The sequence below is a fragment of the Bos grunniens genome, chromosome 3 (assembly GCF_055505025.1).
Source record: "Bos grunniens cultivar Pamir isolate PY7600 chromosome 3, Bosgru_T2T1.0, whole genome shotgun sequence".
NCBI lineage: Eukaryota > Metazoa > Chordata > Mammalia > Artiodactyla > Bovidae > Bos > Bos grunniens.
Genome location: NC_141167.1, coordinates 113,047,153 through 113,066,109, shown reverse-complemented (window position 1 = coordinate 113,066,109; position 18,957 = coordinate 113,047,153). Strand labels below are relative to the sequence as shown.

At 42.0% G+C, this 18,957-nt stretch overlaps 1 protein-coding gene across 23 annotated transcripts in view; it reads right to left on the bottom strand.

Moving 5' to 3' along the window:
* The window catches only part of LOC147376872 (T-lymphocyte surface antigen Ly-9-like), a 30,216-nt gene extending 13,305 nt beyond the window's left edge, over positions 1–16,911 (bottom strand). For 9 of the 23 annotated variants that reach the window (XM_086393614.1, XM_086393615.1, XM_086393617.1 and 6 more), the window contains exons 1-4: positions 16,721–16,911; positions 7,132–7,455; positions 936–1,211; positions 94–432 (exon numbers count right to left, since the gene is read on the bottom strand). In XM_086393614.1, coding sequence (XP_086249740.1) covers positions 94–432; positions 936–1,211; positions 7,132–7,455; positions 16,721–16,844 — 1,063 coding nt within the window. In that variant the 5' untranslated portion in view covers positions 16,845–16,911. Of the gene's footprint in view, positions 1–93; positions 433–845; positions 1,212–7,131; positions 7,456–7,817; positions 7,909–16,720 lie in introns of all 23 variants that reach the window. The other 14 variants (XM_086393623.1, XM_086393624.1, XM_086393628.1 and 11 more) reach the window with 5 other exon arrangements.
* Between the last annotated feature and the right edge of the window lie 2,046 nt (positions 16,912–18,957).

Below are 18,957 nucleotides of genomic sequence, written 5' to 3'. Positions count from 1 at the left end.
CATTTTGTAGGAGGAGGGAGGTGGGATAGGAAGCAAAGAGAGAAATCTTTCAGGAAAGGAATCTAATGATGGGTGTTCAACTCAGAAACTCACGGTAAATGCGCAGATTGATGTGCTTCACACTGGCAACTCTGGCATTTGAGCACAAGTAAGCTTGGTAGAGGCCAGCGTGCTCCATCTTCAGCTGGACAATCTTTAGAGAGTAGTCTTGGCTCGAGACCCACACTGTGTTCTGATCTGGATCCTTGAACTCAATGAGCTGATTGGCTGTTGCTTCTTCTCTCCACTCTTTGCTGATAATAGACGTGTTAAATATCCAGACAACATTGTCTATGTGCTGACTGTCCCGGAGTGCCAGGGACAGGGTGATGGACTCCCCCAGGACCCCCAGAACCGTCTTCCCCATTGGTCCTCCTCGGGAGGCTCCTAGATCTGTAGTCAGAGATGAGATATTGCAAATTCAGCCACTGGTCCTGACCCTTTGACCCTCAGCCTGCCTGAAGGGACTTAAGTCCCAGAGACCCTCCTGCCCAGGATCCCTTCCCCCGCTTTTCTGATGAGGCATCCCTGCTGCTTTCACATGGCCACTTGTCATGCACAAGTAAGCACCTTGCTCTGCCCAGGGCATACCCAGGCCTCTCCTGCCTCTCTGCCCTTTTGAGGACACCTAGGAGACACCCCTACCCCAGCAAAGAGCAATCTAGATTTCTGCATCTATACTTTCTTTCCCTCTCTCTGCAGACTCTTAGGGTTTCACAGTGCCCTGGGAGTGCCTAAGTCCCCTGTCAGTCTCTCTTAGCCTCTTGAGGGTAGAGAAAAAGGAATCTGCAAATCTGTTCTCTTACCTTGCTACTTCATCTGTGTCCTGCCAGAATCCTGGGGTTTAGACTCTATAGCTGCTTAGACTATTTCTGGGCCTTAGTGGAGCCAGTTACCTGTACAGAACTGCGAGACATGGACAGGGTGGGAGCTGCTCTGGCTGACCGGGTTCTTGGCTGTGCAGGTGTATGGTAGGTCTGCATCACAGGGCAACCAGGAGATGGTGAGAGTAGGGTGCCCCCAGGATTCAGAAGCATGAGGATCCCTCGAAGTCCATTTGTACTGAATATCTCCCCCTGCCCCCTCCACAGAGCATACCAGGGTGATGGTACAGGAGGCGTTCTCAGACACGTTCACAGACTGTATGGTGACTTGGGGCTCCTGCAGCTGTTCTGCAAGGACAATGGCAATGAAAATACTCTGACTGCTTCCCCAGCAGGAAAGGGCTAAAGAGAAAAGATGGGGATGGTAGAGCAGCAGAGGGAGGAAGGGAGAGGCCAGCACTGTCTGTTCCTGTGGGAAGTTTTTCTTTCTTTTTTACTTAGTTTCCCACAAAGGTTGAGTGCCTTTCCTCTGTGCTTACCTAGTACCCTCTACAGGGGTTATCACTGTGACTCAACATGATGATAGTCTGAATACTCTCTCTCCCCCACCAGTCTGTGAATTCCTCAAAGACAGAGCCAGAATCCATACCTGAACATCCAGCACCTGCCTGACCCATGAAAGGCACTCATGAATCTGGTAAATATTAATAAATGAATGAATTGAGCTAGCCTCAGACTCTAGGGAATTGGAAGCTCTGCGTCTATAATTTGAGTTGCCCTTGCTTTTGGTCTAAATTTGGAACCCATTTTGGTTTCGAACTTTTTTCCTGGTCCTCTCCTTCCCTTTTGTGCCACCTCCTCTGTTCACAGTGTGTGTGTGTGTGCGTGTGTGTGTGTGTAAGTTCACTTTCTTTTTTTTTTGGAATAGGCAATATATAAAATTGAAATTGCAAAGATACAAAAGGTATACATACACACACACAAAGAAACAAGCTCTCTTGCCCCTAGCCACCTAATTTTTCTCCTTACGAATTATTGTTCCTGGAGGGAATTAATGCTATGAATTTCTTGTTGATCTTTCCAGAGATATTCTAGTTATAGATACATGTATGATAGCATATTATACATATAGTCCTGAAGCTTTAAAAAATTTTAATAATATATTTTGGAAATTGTTGTATATTAGTATATATTAAGTTGGTTCTTTCTGTTTCTCTTAACTGCATAGAATTCAATTTCCTTAATATACACAGAGCTCCCTACAAATCAGTAAAAAAGGTCAAATGATATGATAGAAAAATTAAGCCATAGGCTTAATTTTGTGCCCCCTCCAAATGCATATGTTGAAGTCTTAACCCCCAGTACCTTGGACTGTGATTGAATATAGAACTGTATTTGGAAACAAAGATAATTAATTTAAAATCAAGTCATTAGGATGGTCCCTAGTCCAACATAACTGATGTCCTTAAAAAAAAAAGTTGCAGGATATAAAATTAACACACAGAAATCCCTTGCCTTCCTATACACTAACAATGAGAAAATAGAAAGAGAAATTAAGGAAACAATTCCATTCACCATCGCAATGAAAAGAATAAAACACTTAGGAATATATCTACCTAAAGAAACAAAAGACATATATATATATAGAAAACTATAAAACACTGATGAAAGAAATCAAAGAGGACACAAATAGATGGAGAAATATACCATGTTCATGGACCAGAAGAATAAATATAGTGAAAATGAGTATACTACCCAAAGCAATCTATAGATTTAATGAAATCCCTATCAAGCTACCAATGGTATTTTTCAGAAAACTAGAGCAAATAATTTCACAATTTGTATGGAAATACAAAAAACCTTGAATAGCCAAAGCAATCTTGAGAAAGAAGAATGGAACTGGAGGAATCAACCTGCCTGACTTCAGGCTCTACTACAAAGCCACAGTCATCAAGACAGTATGGTTCTGGCACAAAGACAGAATTATAGACAATGGAACAAAATAGAAAGCCCAGAGATAAATGCACGCACCTATGGACACCTTATCTTTGACAAAGGAGGCAAGAATATACAATGAGGAAAAGACAAACTCTTTAACAAGTGGTGCTGGGAAAACTGGTCAACTGCTTGTAAAAGAATGAAACTAGAACACTTTCTAATACCATACACAAAAATAAAGTAAAAATGGATTAAAGATCTAAATGTAAGACCAGAAACTATAAAACTCCTAGAGGAAAACATAGGCAAAACATTCTCTGACATAAATCACAGCAGGATCTTCTATGACCCACCTCCCAGAATGGAAATAAAAGCAAAAATAAACAAATGGGACCTAATTAAACTTAAAAGCTTTTGCACAACGAAGGAAACTATAAGCAAGATTTAAAGACAGCCTTCAGAATGGGATAAAATGATAGCAAACAAAGTAACTGACAAAGAATTAATCTCAAAATGTACAAGCAGCTCCTGCAGCTCAATTCAAGAAAAAAAATGATCCAGTCAAAAAATGGGCCAAAGAACTAAACAGACATTTCTTCAAAGAAGACATACAGAAATGGGCCAAAGAACTAAACAGACATTTCTCCAAAGAAGACATACAAAAGGCTAACAAATACATGAAAAGATGCTCAACAACACTCATTATCAGAGAATTGCAAATCTAAACCACAATGAAGTACCATCTCACGCCAGTCAGAATGGCTGCTATCAAAAGTCTAAAAAACAATAAATGCTGGAGAGGATGCAGAGAAAAAGGAACCCTCTTACACTGTTGGTGGGAATACAAACTAGTACAGCCACTATGGAGAACAATGTGGAGATTCCTTAAAAAACTGGAAATAGAACTGCCATACGACCCAGCAACCCCACTGCTGGGCACACACACCAAGGAAACCAGAATTGAAAGAGACCCGTGTACCCCAATGTTCATCACAGGACTGTTTACAATAGCCAGGACATGGAAGCAACCTAGATGTCCATTGGCAGAAGAATGGATAAGAAAGCTGTGGTATATATACACAATGGAATATTACTCAGCCATTAAAAGAGTGCATTTGAATCAGTTCAAATGAGGTGGATGAAACTGGAGCCTATTATACAGAGTGAAGTAAGTCAGAAAGAAAAACACCAATACAGTATACTAAAGCGTATATATGGAATTTAGAAAGATGGTAATGATGACCCTATATGTGAGACAGCAAAAGAGACACAGATGTAAAGAACAGTCTTTTGGACTCTGTGGGAGAAGGTGAGGGTGGGATGATTTGAGAGGGTAGCGTTGAAACGTGTATATTATCATATGTGAAGTGGACCACTGGTCCAGGTTCAATGCATGAGACGGTGCTCAGGGCTGGTGCACTGGGATGACCCAGAGGGATGGGATGGGGATAGAGGTGGGAGGGGGGTTCTGGATGGGGAACACATGTGGGCCTGTGGCTAATTCATGTCGATGTTTGGCAAAAACCACTACAATATTGTAAAGTAATTAGCCTCCAATTAAATAAATAAATTAATTAAAATTAAAAAGAACTAAAAAGGAGACTGAGATAAAGACAATACAGCCAGAGATAACCATCTGAGGACATAGGGAAAGAAGGTGGCTGTATGCAAGCCAAGGAAAGAGGCCTCAGAAGAAACCAAACCTGCTGACATCTTAACCAACCTTCTGACTTGTGAAAAAAAATAAATCTTTCTTGTTTAAGTCACTCGGTCTGTGCTGTTTTGTTATGACAGCCCTAGCAAACCAATACAGACTTTTGCACCAGACCTGGGGTGCTATATGACAAATTCCCAAAAATGTTGAGGTGACTTTGGGATTGATTAATGGATAGAAGCTGGAAGAGTTTTAAGATGCATGTGAGAAAAAGCCTAGACTGTCTTCAAGAGACTGTTCATAAAAATAGGGATGTTAGGGTTAGGTGATTCTGGTAAGAGCTTAAAAGGAAAGAAGACAGCTGTAGAGAAAGCCTCTATTATCTGAGAGATAGACATATATTATAATCAACATAACAATGGTAGAAATATAAACATTAATGGTATTCCCGGTAAGGTATTAGTTGAAAATGAAGAACATGTTATTGGAGGAAAAGTGATACTTACTATAAAGCAGCAAAGAACTTAGACAAATTGTGTTCTACTTTTGAACATTTAAGTGATGAACTTACTGTTCAGTTAAGGAGATCTCCAAGCAAAGTGCTGAGGGCACTACTTGTTTTCTCCTTTTGTGCTGTGCTTAGTCGCTCAGTTGAGCCCGATTCTTTGCAACACCATGGACCATAGGCTGCTAGGCTCCTCTGTTTGTGGAATTCTTCAGGCAAGAATACTGGAGTGGGTTGCCATGCCCTCCTCCAGGGGATCTTCCCAACCCAGGGATTGAACCCAGGCCTCCTGCATTTCAGGTGTATTCTTTACCAATTGAACTACCCCAGAAGCCTGTATTCTCCTTTTGCTCATAGTAAAATGTCAGAAAGGAAAGATAAATTGAGGAAGGAATTGTTAAGCAAGAGAAACCAGAATTTGAAGATTTGGAAAAGTCTCAACCTAGCTATTTTGCAAAAAAAAAAAAAAATGAGAATTTGTGTCTGGAGAAAACACTGAGAGTATGGATAGACAATGGTGTGATTCATGGATCCAATTAACTATCCAAGTAGAAATTCTGCCAGCTTGGACTAAACAGACACAGATGGCGCTAAATGAAGGAAGGCTATCAGATTTGGGGGGTTTTCAAGAATGAGCCAGTAGAGATATCTAGCTGATATCATCCCTTATCCTTGAGGAAAAGAGGAGAATGACCCCATGGGAAGTTCAGAGGTTAATGGGTCTGCCACTGGCATCATGGGCCTAAAGGATGTAGGCCCGGGGAGTGTTGGTGGGGGTGGTTCTTGAACCTTAAAAAGATGTGGTACTCAGTCATAAAAAAAAGAAAGAAATAATTCCATTTATAGCAACATGAATGGGCCTAGAGATTGTCACACTGAGTGAAATAAGTCAAACAGAGAAAGACATCATATGATATTGCTTATACATGGAATCTTAACAATGAACTTATCTGTAAAACAGAAATAGAGTTACAGATGTAAAAAATAAACTTCTGGTTACCAGAGAGGGTGAAGGATAAATTAGGAGATTGGTATTGACATATACACAGTATTACATATAAAATAGATTAACGAATAGGGACCTACTGTATAGCACAGGGACTCTACTCAATATTCTGTAAAGGCCTATATGGGAAAATAATCTAAGAAAGAGTGGATATACATACATGTGCAACAGATTTACTATGCTGTACATCTGAAACTAACACTACATTGTAAATCAACTATACCCCAATAAAATTTTTAAAAATCTAATGGAATTTGCCTTAATAGGGTTAGACTTGCTTGGGACCTGTGACCCCTTTCTTCTTTCCAATTTCTCCCTTTTGGAATGTAAATGTCTATCATGTCCCTGTGCCAACATGAAAGCAGGTAACTTGTCTGGTTTCACAGGTCTATAATTGGAGGGGAATTTTGCCTCAAATCTCACTTACATATGATTTAGATGATATCTAGATAAGATTTTGAATTTGATGATGGAATGAGTTAAGACTTTGGGGGCTGTTGAGATGAGGCGAATGTACTTTGTGACAAAGACAAGAGTTTTGGGGACCAGAGACCACAGTGCTATTTTTATTTTTATTCAGTGGGATGAATAAAAATTCCTATGTTGAAGTCATAATCCCTAGTGCCTCAGAATGTGGCTGTATTTGGAGACAGAGCCTTTAAAGAGATAATTAAGTTAAAGTGGGGTTGTAATGTGGGCCTTAATCCAGTACGATTGGTGTCCTTGTAAAAAAGAGGCGAGTAAGACACAGACCGTGCAGACAGAGGGACACCATGTGAAGACACGCCAAAATGGTGGCCATCTGCAAGCCAAGGAGTGAGGCTCAGAAGAAATCAAGCTCACTGACACCTTGATCTCAGGCTTCAACCCTCCAGAATTGTGATAAAACGAATTTCAGTTGTTTAAATGACCCAGTCTGTGATATTTCGTTATGGCAACTCTAACAAGCTAATACAGATGGATAAAGGATATTAACAGAGAGAAAAATCCAAATGGCTCTTAACCATATTTTGGTTGTTTTTCACTCTTGACATCTGTATTTATGGAATTGGGTGAAAATGGCCAATATCATTGCTCTCTTCATCTTAGATAAATTCCTGAAGAGGAAAAAAGACTGCTTTTAAAAATAAAAGGTCAAAGCTCACACTCGCTCTTTAGAACTCACCATAGATATATAAGATGAATCTCTCATTGATGTCTTCAGATCCCTTTTGGTTTATCCGGGCTTTGTATGAACCAGCATCTTTCAGAGTCAGCTTGTTAATAGACAAAGAGTTGTTTTTTGGGATGTTTATTCGCCCTTTGTAGCTTTTGTCTAAAAACAAAATCTCTCCACTTGGGAATGCTAAAACCAAAGCGTCTTTGGGACCACTCCAGGTGATTTGCTCAATTTCTGCATCCACTGAAATGTTGAGGGAGAGAATCACTGAACCCCCTACAATGGCTTTCACCACTGTTGAGGCTGAGTCTTTTTCAGAGGCTCCTTGCCCTGCAGAGACAAAAGAGGGACTTGGAGAAGCAGCTGGGATTCTCTAGCCAGCATTCATTCATTTGTTTGTTTATTCATGCATGCATGCACACAGTCATTCATTCATTATAAAAACACATGCTGATAATGCTAGATGTTGAGAAATGAGATGATATTTTGGCCGCCTTCCCTCTAGATCCATTGCTTAGCAAAGTTATTCATTCACTCACCTGACGTTCTCTCTCATGAATGTAGCTACAATAATCAGTACAAAAGACTTTATAGGCTTCTATTCCACAAAGAAATGAGAATAGTGACTTTGGATGAATTTCTGAATTTCCCTGAGAATTAGTTTACTCATCTATAAGCTAGAAATGTCCCACCTGTACCATCTTCCTCCAGAAATGTGTTAGAGATGAAATAAAATCAGGTTGCTGTAAATCATAAAGGACTAATGAAGTAAAAAAGCAGCACCTTAAAAAAAAAACAAAAAACCAAGATGTATTGATGGATGACTAAACTGGTGGATAAATGAATAGGTGTGTGATATAGCAAGAAAAGTAAAACCCCAATGGGAGAACTGAGATGGGAGGTATCTGAGTGTTCACTGCAAAATACTTTCCAGTTTTCTGTATGTTTGAGAGTTTTCATAATAAAATATTGGGAACAAAAAAAGCATCTTTCACCTCTATTATCACCTTACCTTTTCCTCAATGTCCAGGGAATCTCTAACTTAACTTTGGCATGGCCAGGAAAATCTGGTCTATCCTTAGAAAAAAGACTTGGGGTTGGGAATAGTAGGTAGCATTGATTAAGCACCTGATTTCCTCTTCTCAGGAAAGACTCAGATCCCTGATAACCATTATTTCCAAGGCTTCCAGAGGCCTGACATTTGGCTACAGCAGCTTATTTCCTTGGAGAGGCCTTGCGTGTTCTGCTGAGTGACTCCAGCTTGGATTCCCAGATTCCAGGCTTCTAAGGCTCTCAAGAGTGCTCTGTAAACCCTAGACTAAGTCAGATGGGTTCAGGACTCAGACTATTCCCACCAGGAATTTTGGGTCGAAAAATATGTAGAGACGGGTGGTCCTTAGATAGCGGAGTAATAGGACAGGGAGACCACTTTCTCCCCAACAAATTCATCAAAAGAACATTTGAACGCTGAGTAAATTCCACAAAACAACTTCTGAATGCCAGCAGAGGACATCAGGCGCCCAGAAAAGCAGCCCATTGACTTTGTAAGGAGGTAGGAAAAAATATAAAAGATAAAAAGAGAGACAAAAGAGGTAGGGACCGAGCTCCATCCCTGGAAGGGAGTCTTAAAAAAGAGAAACATTTCCAAACACCAGGAAACACTCTCACTGCCGAGCCTGTGGTGAGCCTTGAAACCACAGAGGGCAACATAACCGGGAGGAAAAATAAATAAATAATTAAAACCCACAGATTACGTGCCCAATGGTAACTCCCCCAGCAGAGAAGCAGCGCAGACGCCTGCATCTGCCACTAGCAAGCGGGGGCTGGGCAGGGAGGAGCGGGCTACATTGCTTAGAATAAGGACAGGGCCTGAATGCTCTGAGGGCAATCTGAGGGAACTAAATTGGGCTAGCAAACCAGACTGTGGGATAGCTACCACGTGAAAAGCCCTAACATAAGACACTGCCAGGCCCGCTCACAGAACAAAGGACTGAACGGAGCTAGCTGGCTGCAGATCATCCCCCTCCTGTGACAGGCAGCCAGAGCCAGAAGGGGGCAATCACGGCCCCAGAGAGGCATTATCTACCAAGCTGCAAGCATGCTTCATTGTTAACCAAGACTTCTTGGGATTCTGGACAGTCAACATCCGCCTGAGAAGGTGCGCCGGATGTACACCCAGAAAACCAAGCAGCAGGGACAGGGAAGGCGATAAGTTGCAGCAACCAGGCTCGCCAAACACCTGGTCATCTGAGCTGCTCTGAGCTGGGAAGGGCACAAAATGCAGGCCCAACTGAGTCTGCACCTCTGAGGAGTACCCGAGTGCCTGAACCTGAGTGGCTTAGACCTGGGAGGTGCATGCAGCCCAGGGCCAGCCTTAGACAGTTCCCGGCAGAGCAACCTAGAGCCTAAGCCTAAGCTGTGAGAGGTGGCAAACCTAGTGTGGCTGAAATACTGCAAGCACACACCAGTGTTATTTGTTTGCAGCGTCCCTCCCTCCCCACAGCAAGACTGAACAAGTGAGCCTAAGAAAAGTGTCCACCACCGCCCCCTTGTGTCAGGGTGGAAATTAGACACTGAAGAGACCAGCAAACAGAAGAAGCTAAAACAGAGGGAACCTCCTTGGAAGTGACAGAGGCAATAGATTAAAACCCTGTAGTTAGTACCCACTACATAGGAAGGGGCCTATAGATCTTGAGAAATATAAGCCAGATCAAGAAACTATCCAAAAATAAACTGACCCCACACTGCCCACAACAACACCAGACAAAGTCCTAGATATATTTTTACTATCATTCTTTAATTTTTAAATTTTTAAAATTTTAAGTCCTCTATTATTCCTTTAATTTTCATTTTTATAACCTACTATTGCTTTGCAAAAAAAAAGAGAGACCCTATTTTTTTTAAAGCAAATTCATATATATATATTTTATAATTTTTGTGACTTTTTTTCTTTAATATTGTATTTTTGAAAATCCAACCTCTACGCTAGATTTTTAATCTTTGCTTTTTGGTATTTGTTATCAATTTTGTACCTTTAAGAACCCAATCTTCAGTACCCATTTTTACTTGGGAGTGAGATTACTGGCTTGACTGCTCTCTCCCTCTTTGGACTCTCTTTTTTCTCTACCAGGTCACCTCTATCTCCTCCCTCCCCCTTCTCTTCTCTACCCAACTCTGTGAATCTCTTTGCGTGTTCTGGGCTGTGGAGAACACTTAGGGAACTGGTTACTAGCTGGATCTGTCTCTCTTCTTTTGATTCTTCCCTTTATCCTCCTGGCCACCTCTGTCTCCTTCCTCCCTCTTCTCTTCTCTGTGTAACTTCGTGAATATCTCTGAGTGGTCCAGACTGTGGAGCTCACATAAGGAAGTGATTACTGGCTAGCTTGCTCTCTCCTCTTTTGATTCCACTTCATCTCATCCTGGTCACCTCTATCTCCCTCCTCCCTATTCTCTTCTCCATGTAACTCTGTGAACCTCTCTGGGTGTCCCTCACTGTGGAGAAACTTTTCATCTTTAACCTAGATGTTTTATCAATGGTGCTGTATAGATGGAGAAGTCTTGAGGCTACAGTAAAAGTGAAACTGAAAACCAGAAGCAGGAGGCTTAAGTCCAAATTCTGAGAACACCAGAAAACTCCTGACTCCAGGGAGACTTCAACATAATAAAAGCTATATATGACAAACCCACAGCAAACATTATCCTCAATGGTGAAAAATTGAAAGCATTTCCCCTAAAGTCAGGAACAAGACAAGGGTGCCGACTCTCACCACTACTATTCAACATAGTTTTGGAAGTTTTGGCCACAGCAATCAGAGCAGAAAAATAAATAAAAGGAATCCACATTGGAAAAGAAGAAGTAAATCTCTCACTGTTTGCAGATGACATGATCCTCTACATAGAAAACCCTAAAGACTCCACCAGAAAATTACTAGAGCTAATCAATGAATCTAGTGAAATTGCAGGATATAAAACCAACACACAGAAATCCCTTGCATTTCTATACACTAATAATGAGAAAATAGGAAGAGAAATTAAGGAAACAATTCAATTCACCATTGCAACGAAAAGAATAAAATACTTGGGAATACATCTACCTAAAGAAACAAAAGACCTATATATAGAAAGAAATCAAAGAGGACACTAATACATGGAGAAATATACCTTTTTCATGGATTGGAAGAATCAATATAGTGAAATTGAGTGTGCTACCAAAAGCAATCTATAGATTTAATGCAGTCCCTATCAAGCTACCAATGGTATTTTTCACAGAACTAGAACAAATAATTTCACAATTTGTATGGAACTACAAAAAACCTCGAATAGCCAAAGCAATCTTGAGAAAGAAGAATGGAACTGGAGGCATCAACCTGCATGACTTCAGGCTCTACTACAAAGCCACAGTCATCAAGACAGTATGGTACTGGCACAAAGACAGAAATATAGATCAATGGAACAAAATAGAAAGCCCAGAGATAAACCCACACACCTATGGACACCTTATCTTTGACAAAGGAGGCAAGAATATACAATGGGGAAAAGACAAACTCTTTAACAAGTGGTGCTGGGAAATCTGGTCAACCACTTGTAAAAGAATGACTAGAACACTTTCTAACACCATACACAAAAATAAACTCAAAATGGATTAAAGATCTAACTGTAAAACCAGAAACTATAAAACTCTTGGAGGAGAACATAGGCAAAATAGTCTCTGACATAAATCACAGCAGGATCCTCTATGACCCACCTCCCAGAACATTGGAAATCAAAGCAAAAATAGACAAATGTGACCTAATTAAAATTAAAAGCTTCTGCACAACAAAGGAAACAATAAGCAAGGTGAAAAGACAGCCTTCAGAATGGGAGAAAATAATAGCAAATGAAGTAACTGACAAAGAATTAATCTCAAAAATATACAAGCAACTCCTGCAGCTCGACTCCAGAAAAATAAATGACCCAATCAAAAAATGGGCCAAAGACCTAAACAGACATTTCTCCAAAGAAGACATACAGATGGCTAACAAACACATGAAAAGATGATCAATATCACTCATTATCAGAGATATGCAAATGAAAACCACAATGAGGTACCATTTTATGCCAGTCAGAATGGCTGCAATCCAAAAGTCTACAAGCAATAAATGCTGGAGAGGGTGTGGAGAAAAGGGAACCCTCCTACACTGTTGGTGGGAATGCAAACTAGTACAGCCACTATGGAGAACAGTGTGGAGATTCCTTCAGTTCAGTTCAGTTCAGTCGCTCAGTCGTGTCCGACTCTTTGTGACCCCATGAACCGCAGCACTCTAGGCCTCCCTGTCCATCACCATCTCCCGGAGGTCACTCAAACTCATGTCCATGAGTCGGTGATGCCATCCAGCCATCTCATCCTCTGTCATCCCCTTCTCCTCCTGCCCCTAATCCCTCTCAGCATCAGAGTCTTTTCCAATGATTCAACTCTTTGCATGAGGTGGCCAAAGTACTGGAGTTTCAGCTTTAGCATCATTCCTTCCAAAGAACACCCAGGGCTGATCTCCTTTAGAATGGGCTGATTGGATCTCCTTACAGTCCAAGGGACTCTCAAGAGTCTTCTCCAACACCACAGTTCAAAAGCATCAATTCTTTGGTGCTCAGCTTTCTTCACAGTCCAACTCTCGCATCCATACATGATCACTGGAGATTCCTTAAAAAACTGGAAATAGAACTGCCATTCGACCCAGCAATCCCACTGCTGGCATACACACTGAGGAAACCAGAATTGAAAGAGAAACGTATACCCCAATGTCCATCGCAGCACGATTCTAATAGCCAGGACATGGAAGCAGCCTAGATATCCATCAGCAGACGAATGGATAAGAAAGCTGTGGTGACATATACACAATGGAGTATTACTCAGCCATTAAAAAGAATATATTTGAATCAGTTCTAATGAGGTGGATGAAACTGGAGCCTATTATACAGAGTGAAGTAAGCCAGAAGGAAAAACACCAATACAGTATACTAACGCATATATATGGAATTTAAAAGATGGTAACAATAACCCAGTGTACGAGACAGCAAAAGAGACACTGATGTATAGAACAGTCTGATGGACTCTGTGGGAGAGGGAGAGGGTGGGAAGATTTGGGAGAATGGCATTGAAACATGTAAAATACCATATAAGAAACGAGTTGCCAGTCCAGGTTCGATGCACGATACTGGATGCTTGGGGCTAGTGCACTGGGATGACCCAGAGGGATGGTATGGGGAGGGAGGAGGGAGGAGGGAGGAGGGTTCAGGATGGGGAACACATGTATACCTGTGATGGATTCAATTTGATATTTGGCAAAACTAATACAATTATGTAAAGTTTAAAAATAAAATAAAATTAAAAAAATTAAAAAAAAAAGAATATATTTGAATCAGTTCTAATGAGGTGGATGAAACTGGAGCCTATTATACAGAGTGAAGTAAGCCAGAAAGAAAAACACCAATACAGTATACTAACGCATATGGAATTTAGAAAGATGGTAACAATAACCCTGTATGCAAGACAGCAAAAGAGACACAGATGTATAGAACAGTCTTTTGAACTCTGTGGGAGAGGGCAAGGGTGGGATGATTTGGGAAAATGGCATTGAAAGATGTATAATATCATATGTGAAACGAATCGCCAGTCCAGGTTTGATGCATGATACAGGATGCTCAGGGCTGGTGCACTGGGATGACCCTGAGGGATAGTATGGGGAAGGAGGTAGAAGGGGGGTTCAGGAAGGGGAACGCGTGTACACCTGTGGTGGATGCATGTAGATGTATGGCAAAACCAATACAATATTGTAAAGTAATTAGCTTCCAATTAAAATAAATAAATTTATATTAAAAGAAAGAAAGAAAGAAAAATATGTAGAGAATGTTGGAGAGAGTGGAGAGGCCAAAGAATAGCTGGGAAGGATGGGAAAATTTGAAGTATGTTCTTAAAGCTTAAAGGTCACAGAAAACATAGACGCAGAGTAGAGCCTGGTGCAGGCCAGGGGAGTGGTTTCTGTTCAGACCCCCATCAGCTGAGCACTTGGACCTTCTGGAGAGGCTGCCAGGTAGGACACAGGACTAGACACCCTGGATGTGAAGGGGTCTGTTCAGGTAGACTCTGGGGCAGATTCAGAAGACAGAAGCTCAGCTCAGCTGATGTTATGGTGATTTGGTTGCCTAAAAGAGAGCTCTTGTCATCCAGAACACCCTGCTTATAATTGCTACGTGTGTATTAGGCACTTTGTAGAAATCATTCATTTGAATTCTCAAAATTAATCTCATAAGAAGCCCTTTTTTTTCTGATAAGGAGCTGAAATTTAGAGTTTAAGCCACTTGCCTGAGATTACAGGGTTGATCAGTGGCAGAACCCAGATTCTGGGTAGATGATACCCTGGGGTATAGAGGCTGGAAGCACTGACTACCCCATCCTGGGAGCCCAGAAGGTGGTAGATCTTGGCTGGGAGCATATGAATATGTCTTGACCTTGTCTGTCCTCACAGCAATGGTAAACAAAAACTCACACATGTCAGTGGGAGGAGGAGCAAGATGTGGTTCCTACAGGTCAGATCTTATTGCAGCAAGCAGTGCTACATAGGTCCCATAGAGGAGTTGCAGGTATCATCCATCTTATCTTAAACTACATTGTTTGACAAGTTATTAAAGGGAAGGTTTAAAGATTTTGATAACTGAATTTGACTTGCCCATCCTTTAATATTTATTGAATAATGTACTTATAACAGTGATTATTATAATAACAAACACAGCTTCCACCAGCTGTATGCCAAGCACTTACACATACATCCTTAATCTATAAAACAGTCTTGCATAGTACATTTTATTGTTTGTATTCTACACTTAAGAAATAGAGGCTCACACACCTGATAAATGATGGAACAAGGACTTAATTTTGAATATTCCTTATATTAAACCTGGGGGCAGGGGGTTGGACTTGTTCACACTACTGCCTCCTAAGTTCCTGAAATCACTCCTTGGAAACACAGAAGAATCAAGAAAACTGCCTTCTAGACCAAAACAGTGAGGCTTGAGGTCGCCCTAACTGGTGGTGTCAGGCAGAGGGAGATGCCCTGAACTGTTTGAAATTCACTGTGTTGACCATCTGGATGCCGTTGAATGTGGCTAATTCCAGGTTTATCCAACACAACCAGGAAGCACCCCAAGAGTTGAGTGTGAATATAAATAGCTTTGCTGCTACCTGTGTTCTTATGGTGAACAAAGATGAAATAGAAAGTGAAGACAGGTTGGACTGAAATCCAGCCTGAGGTCTAGGGTCCCTCTACCCCTACACATGCATCTGAGAGTTTTCTAGAATTCTCCTCACTGCTCGGCCACTAACTTCATCCTTACTGCTGTCAGGCCCTTAGTGCTCCTGCATTATCCTCTCTAAATCCCTGATGAGGAAGCAGAATTCCAGAGGGACAGTAGCTACCACTGTGTCAGTGGTTGAGACCCTTTCTGGGTACTGGGTCAGCTCTGCCCACTGGAGAGAGGTGGCTCAGGCCATGCTCCTGAGAAAAGTTCCCAGAAACTAGCAGAAATTGGGCCTTCATGGGGAGGTAGAATGTTGGGGAGAAAGGATATTCAGATAGAAGCCAACTAGCTGAGGGCCACCAGACCATCTTGAGATCCCCGGTGAAGCCTCCAAACATGTGATAAACAAGGCAGGATATAAAAAGAAGCTCCAGCAGTCCTATCTGGAGAAGGCAATGGCACCCCACTCCAGTACTCTTGCCTGGAAAATCCCATGGACAGAGGAGCCTGGTAGGCTGTAGTCCATGGGGTCGTGAAGAGTCGGGCATAACTGAGCGACTTCACTTTCACTTTTCACTTTCATGCATTGGAGAAGGAAATGGCAACCCACTCCAGTGTTCTTGCCTGGAAAAATCCCAGGGATGGGGGAGCCTGGTGGGCTGCCATCTATGGGGTTGCACAGAATCGGACACGACTGAAGCGACTTAGCAGCAGCAGCAGTCCTATCCCTCCCATGGAAACTGGTAGGTGATTTGTTATCAGGACAAGTTTCTGGTATCCCTCTGCAGGTCTTACCCACATTGCATAGGGAACAAACTCATTGTGCAGCATTTCTTATCCTGAAAATGTAAGAGCAAGAGGAATAGAGTCTGAACCTGGGGTTATTTGAGTCTGGGGCTAGAAATTCACCTACTCATGGTGTGTAACTATGTATATTCACACACACACACACACACAGCTCACAGTAAGGTGGAACCTGCAGAAAAATTACCAAAAGGAGACAGTTTCCTGGTTTTAACAACTAGTGCTGTGTGCCATGCTCAGTTGCTCAGTCATGTCTGAATCTTTGTGACCCCAAGGACAATAGTCCACCAGGTTCCTCTGTCCACAGAATTTTTCAGGCAAGAATGCTGGAATGGGATGCCATTTCCTCCTGTAGGAGCTCTTTCCAGCCCTGGGATGGAACCCACAGCTCCTGCGGCTCCTGCATTGGCAGGCAGATTCTTTACCACTGTGCCACCTGGGAAGCCCTTAAATAACTAGAATCCCCAGAAAAAATGTGACCAGCTTCACTGGAATACCAGTGGCCACAGTGTGGACTTACCCAAGAGCAAGAAGAGGAGAAGGGTCCATAGATAGGGAGAGAATATGTGTGGTTGACTCTTCGGTGGCTTATTGGAGAAAGGTTGCGGAGCCCAGTCATCTGTATGTCTCCTTGGGCTCGCCATGATGATCTACTTTCAGATCATGCGCTGAAGGAGGAAGCACTTACCACAGCTTCCGCAAACTGTGTGTGTGTGCGTGTCCCAGCGAGGGCTGTTTATACCGAGCGCCACAGACTCCTCCCATATGCTCAGGCTGGGGTAGAGCTCCAAAGTCTATTATAAACCTTCACAGTACTTGCAAACCTATAACGGGCATAACTTGCTTCAGTCTCAGGAGACTTAGGTTCTAAACTTGGCTCTGAAGATGCCCCTTAAAGATCTCTACCTCCAGGTAGAGATAACTAATACATGCCCTGGTGTAATCAACTCTTCTTGAGTATGAGATGGATTTAGTGACTTGCTTCTAGTGAGTAGAATATGGCAGAAGGGATGGGATGTGGCTTCCATTTTGGGCTGACCCTCTCTACCCTCCCTTCACACCCCCATCCTTCCCTGACCTCATGCAAGGAGATAGGTATTATGTTGTAAGGATGGCCTCCAGCCAGCAAGGAACTAATGTCAATAGTTGATGAGACCTTGAGGCTTTCCCAGAGCCATGGAGGTGAAACTGGAAGTGAATCCTCCCCCGGGAGGGCCTTGAAATGACTATAGTCCTGGCCGACACCTTTACTGTATCTTAGTGAGGGACTATGAGCCACAGGTGCCCAGCTAAGCTGTGCCTAGATTCTTGATCCATAGAAACTGTGAGATAATAAATGTTTACTGTTTTAAGCTGCCGAGTTTCATAATTGGTTACCTAGCAGTGGATAAATAATACAATGATCCAACAAATTCCCTACTTTGTTTAAGCCAGTTTGTGTTGAATTCCTGGCAATGCAACTGAAAGACTTTTAACTAATCTGGAAAAAGCATCAGGGAAACTGCCCTGAGGATGGATATTGTAAGTGACAGTTGTATAATCTAGTTGAGAAGGTAGGTTGTCAGTTCAGTCACTCAGTCGTGTCTGAATTTTTGTGACCCCGTAAACAGCAGCACCCCAGGCTTCCCTGTCCATCACCAACTCCCAGAGCTTGCTCAAACTCATGTCCATCGAGTCGGTGATGCCATCCAACTATCTCATCCTTTGTTGTCCCCTTCTCCTGCCTTCAATCTTTCCCAGCATCAGGGTCTTTTTCAATGCTGTCAGTGATGTCAGTTCTTCGCATCAGGTGGCCAAAGTATTGGAGCTTCAGCTTCAACATCAGTCCTTCCAATGAACATTCAGGACTGATTTCCTTTAGGATTGACTGGTTTGATCTCCTTGCAGTCCAAAGGACTCTCAAGAGTCTTCTCCAACACCACAGTTCAAAAGCATCAATTCTTCGGTACTCAGCTTTCTTTATGGTCCAACTCTCACATCCATCCAAACATGACTACTGGAAAAGCCATAGCTTTGACTAGACAGACCTCTGTCAGAAAAGTGATGTCTCTGCTTTTTAATATGATGTCTAGGTTGGTCATCGCTTTTCTTCCAAGGTGCTAACATCTTTTAATTTCATGGCTGCAGTCACCATCTGCAGTGCTTTTGGAGCCCAAGAAAATAAAGTCTGTCACTGTTTCCATTATTTCCACATCTATTTGCCATGAAGTGATGGGACCAGATGCCATGATCTTAGTTTTTTGACTGTTGAGTTTTTTTTTTTTTTTTAACTTTACAATATTGTATTGGTTTTGCCATATATCGAAATGAATCTGCCACAGGTATATACGTGTTCCCCATCCTGAACCCTTCTCCCTCCAAATGTTGAGTTTTAAGTCAGCTTTTTCACTCCTCTTTCACTTTATACAGGAGGCTTCTTAGTTCCTCTTTGCTTTCTGCCATAAGGGTGGTGTCATCTGCATATCTGATATTATTGATATTCCTTCTGGCAGTCTTGATTCCAGCTTGTGCTTCATCCAGTCCAGCATTTCTCATGACGGACTCTGCAAGATGGACTTATATAAGTTAAATAAGCAGGGTGACAATATACAGCCTTGACATACTCCTTTCCCGATTTGGAACCAGTCTGTTGTTCCATGTCCAGTGCTAACTGTTGTTTCTTGATCTGGATACAGATTTCTCAGGAGGCAGGTCAGGTGGTCTGGTATTCCCATCTCTTGAAGAATTGTCCACAGTTTGTTGTGATCCACACGGTCA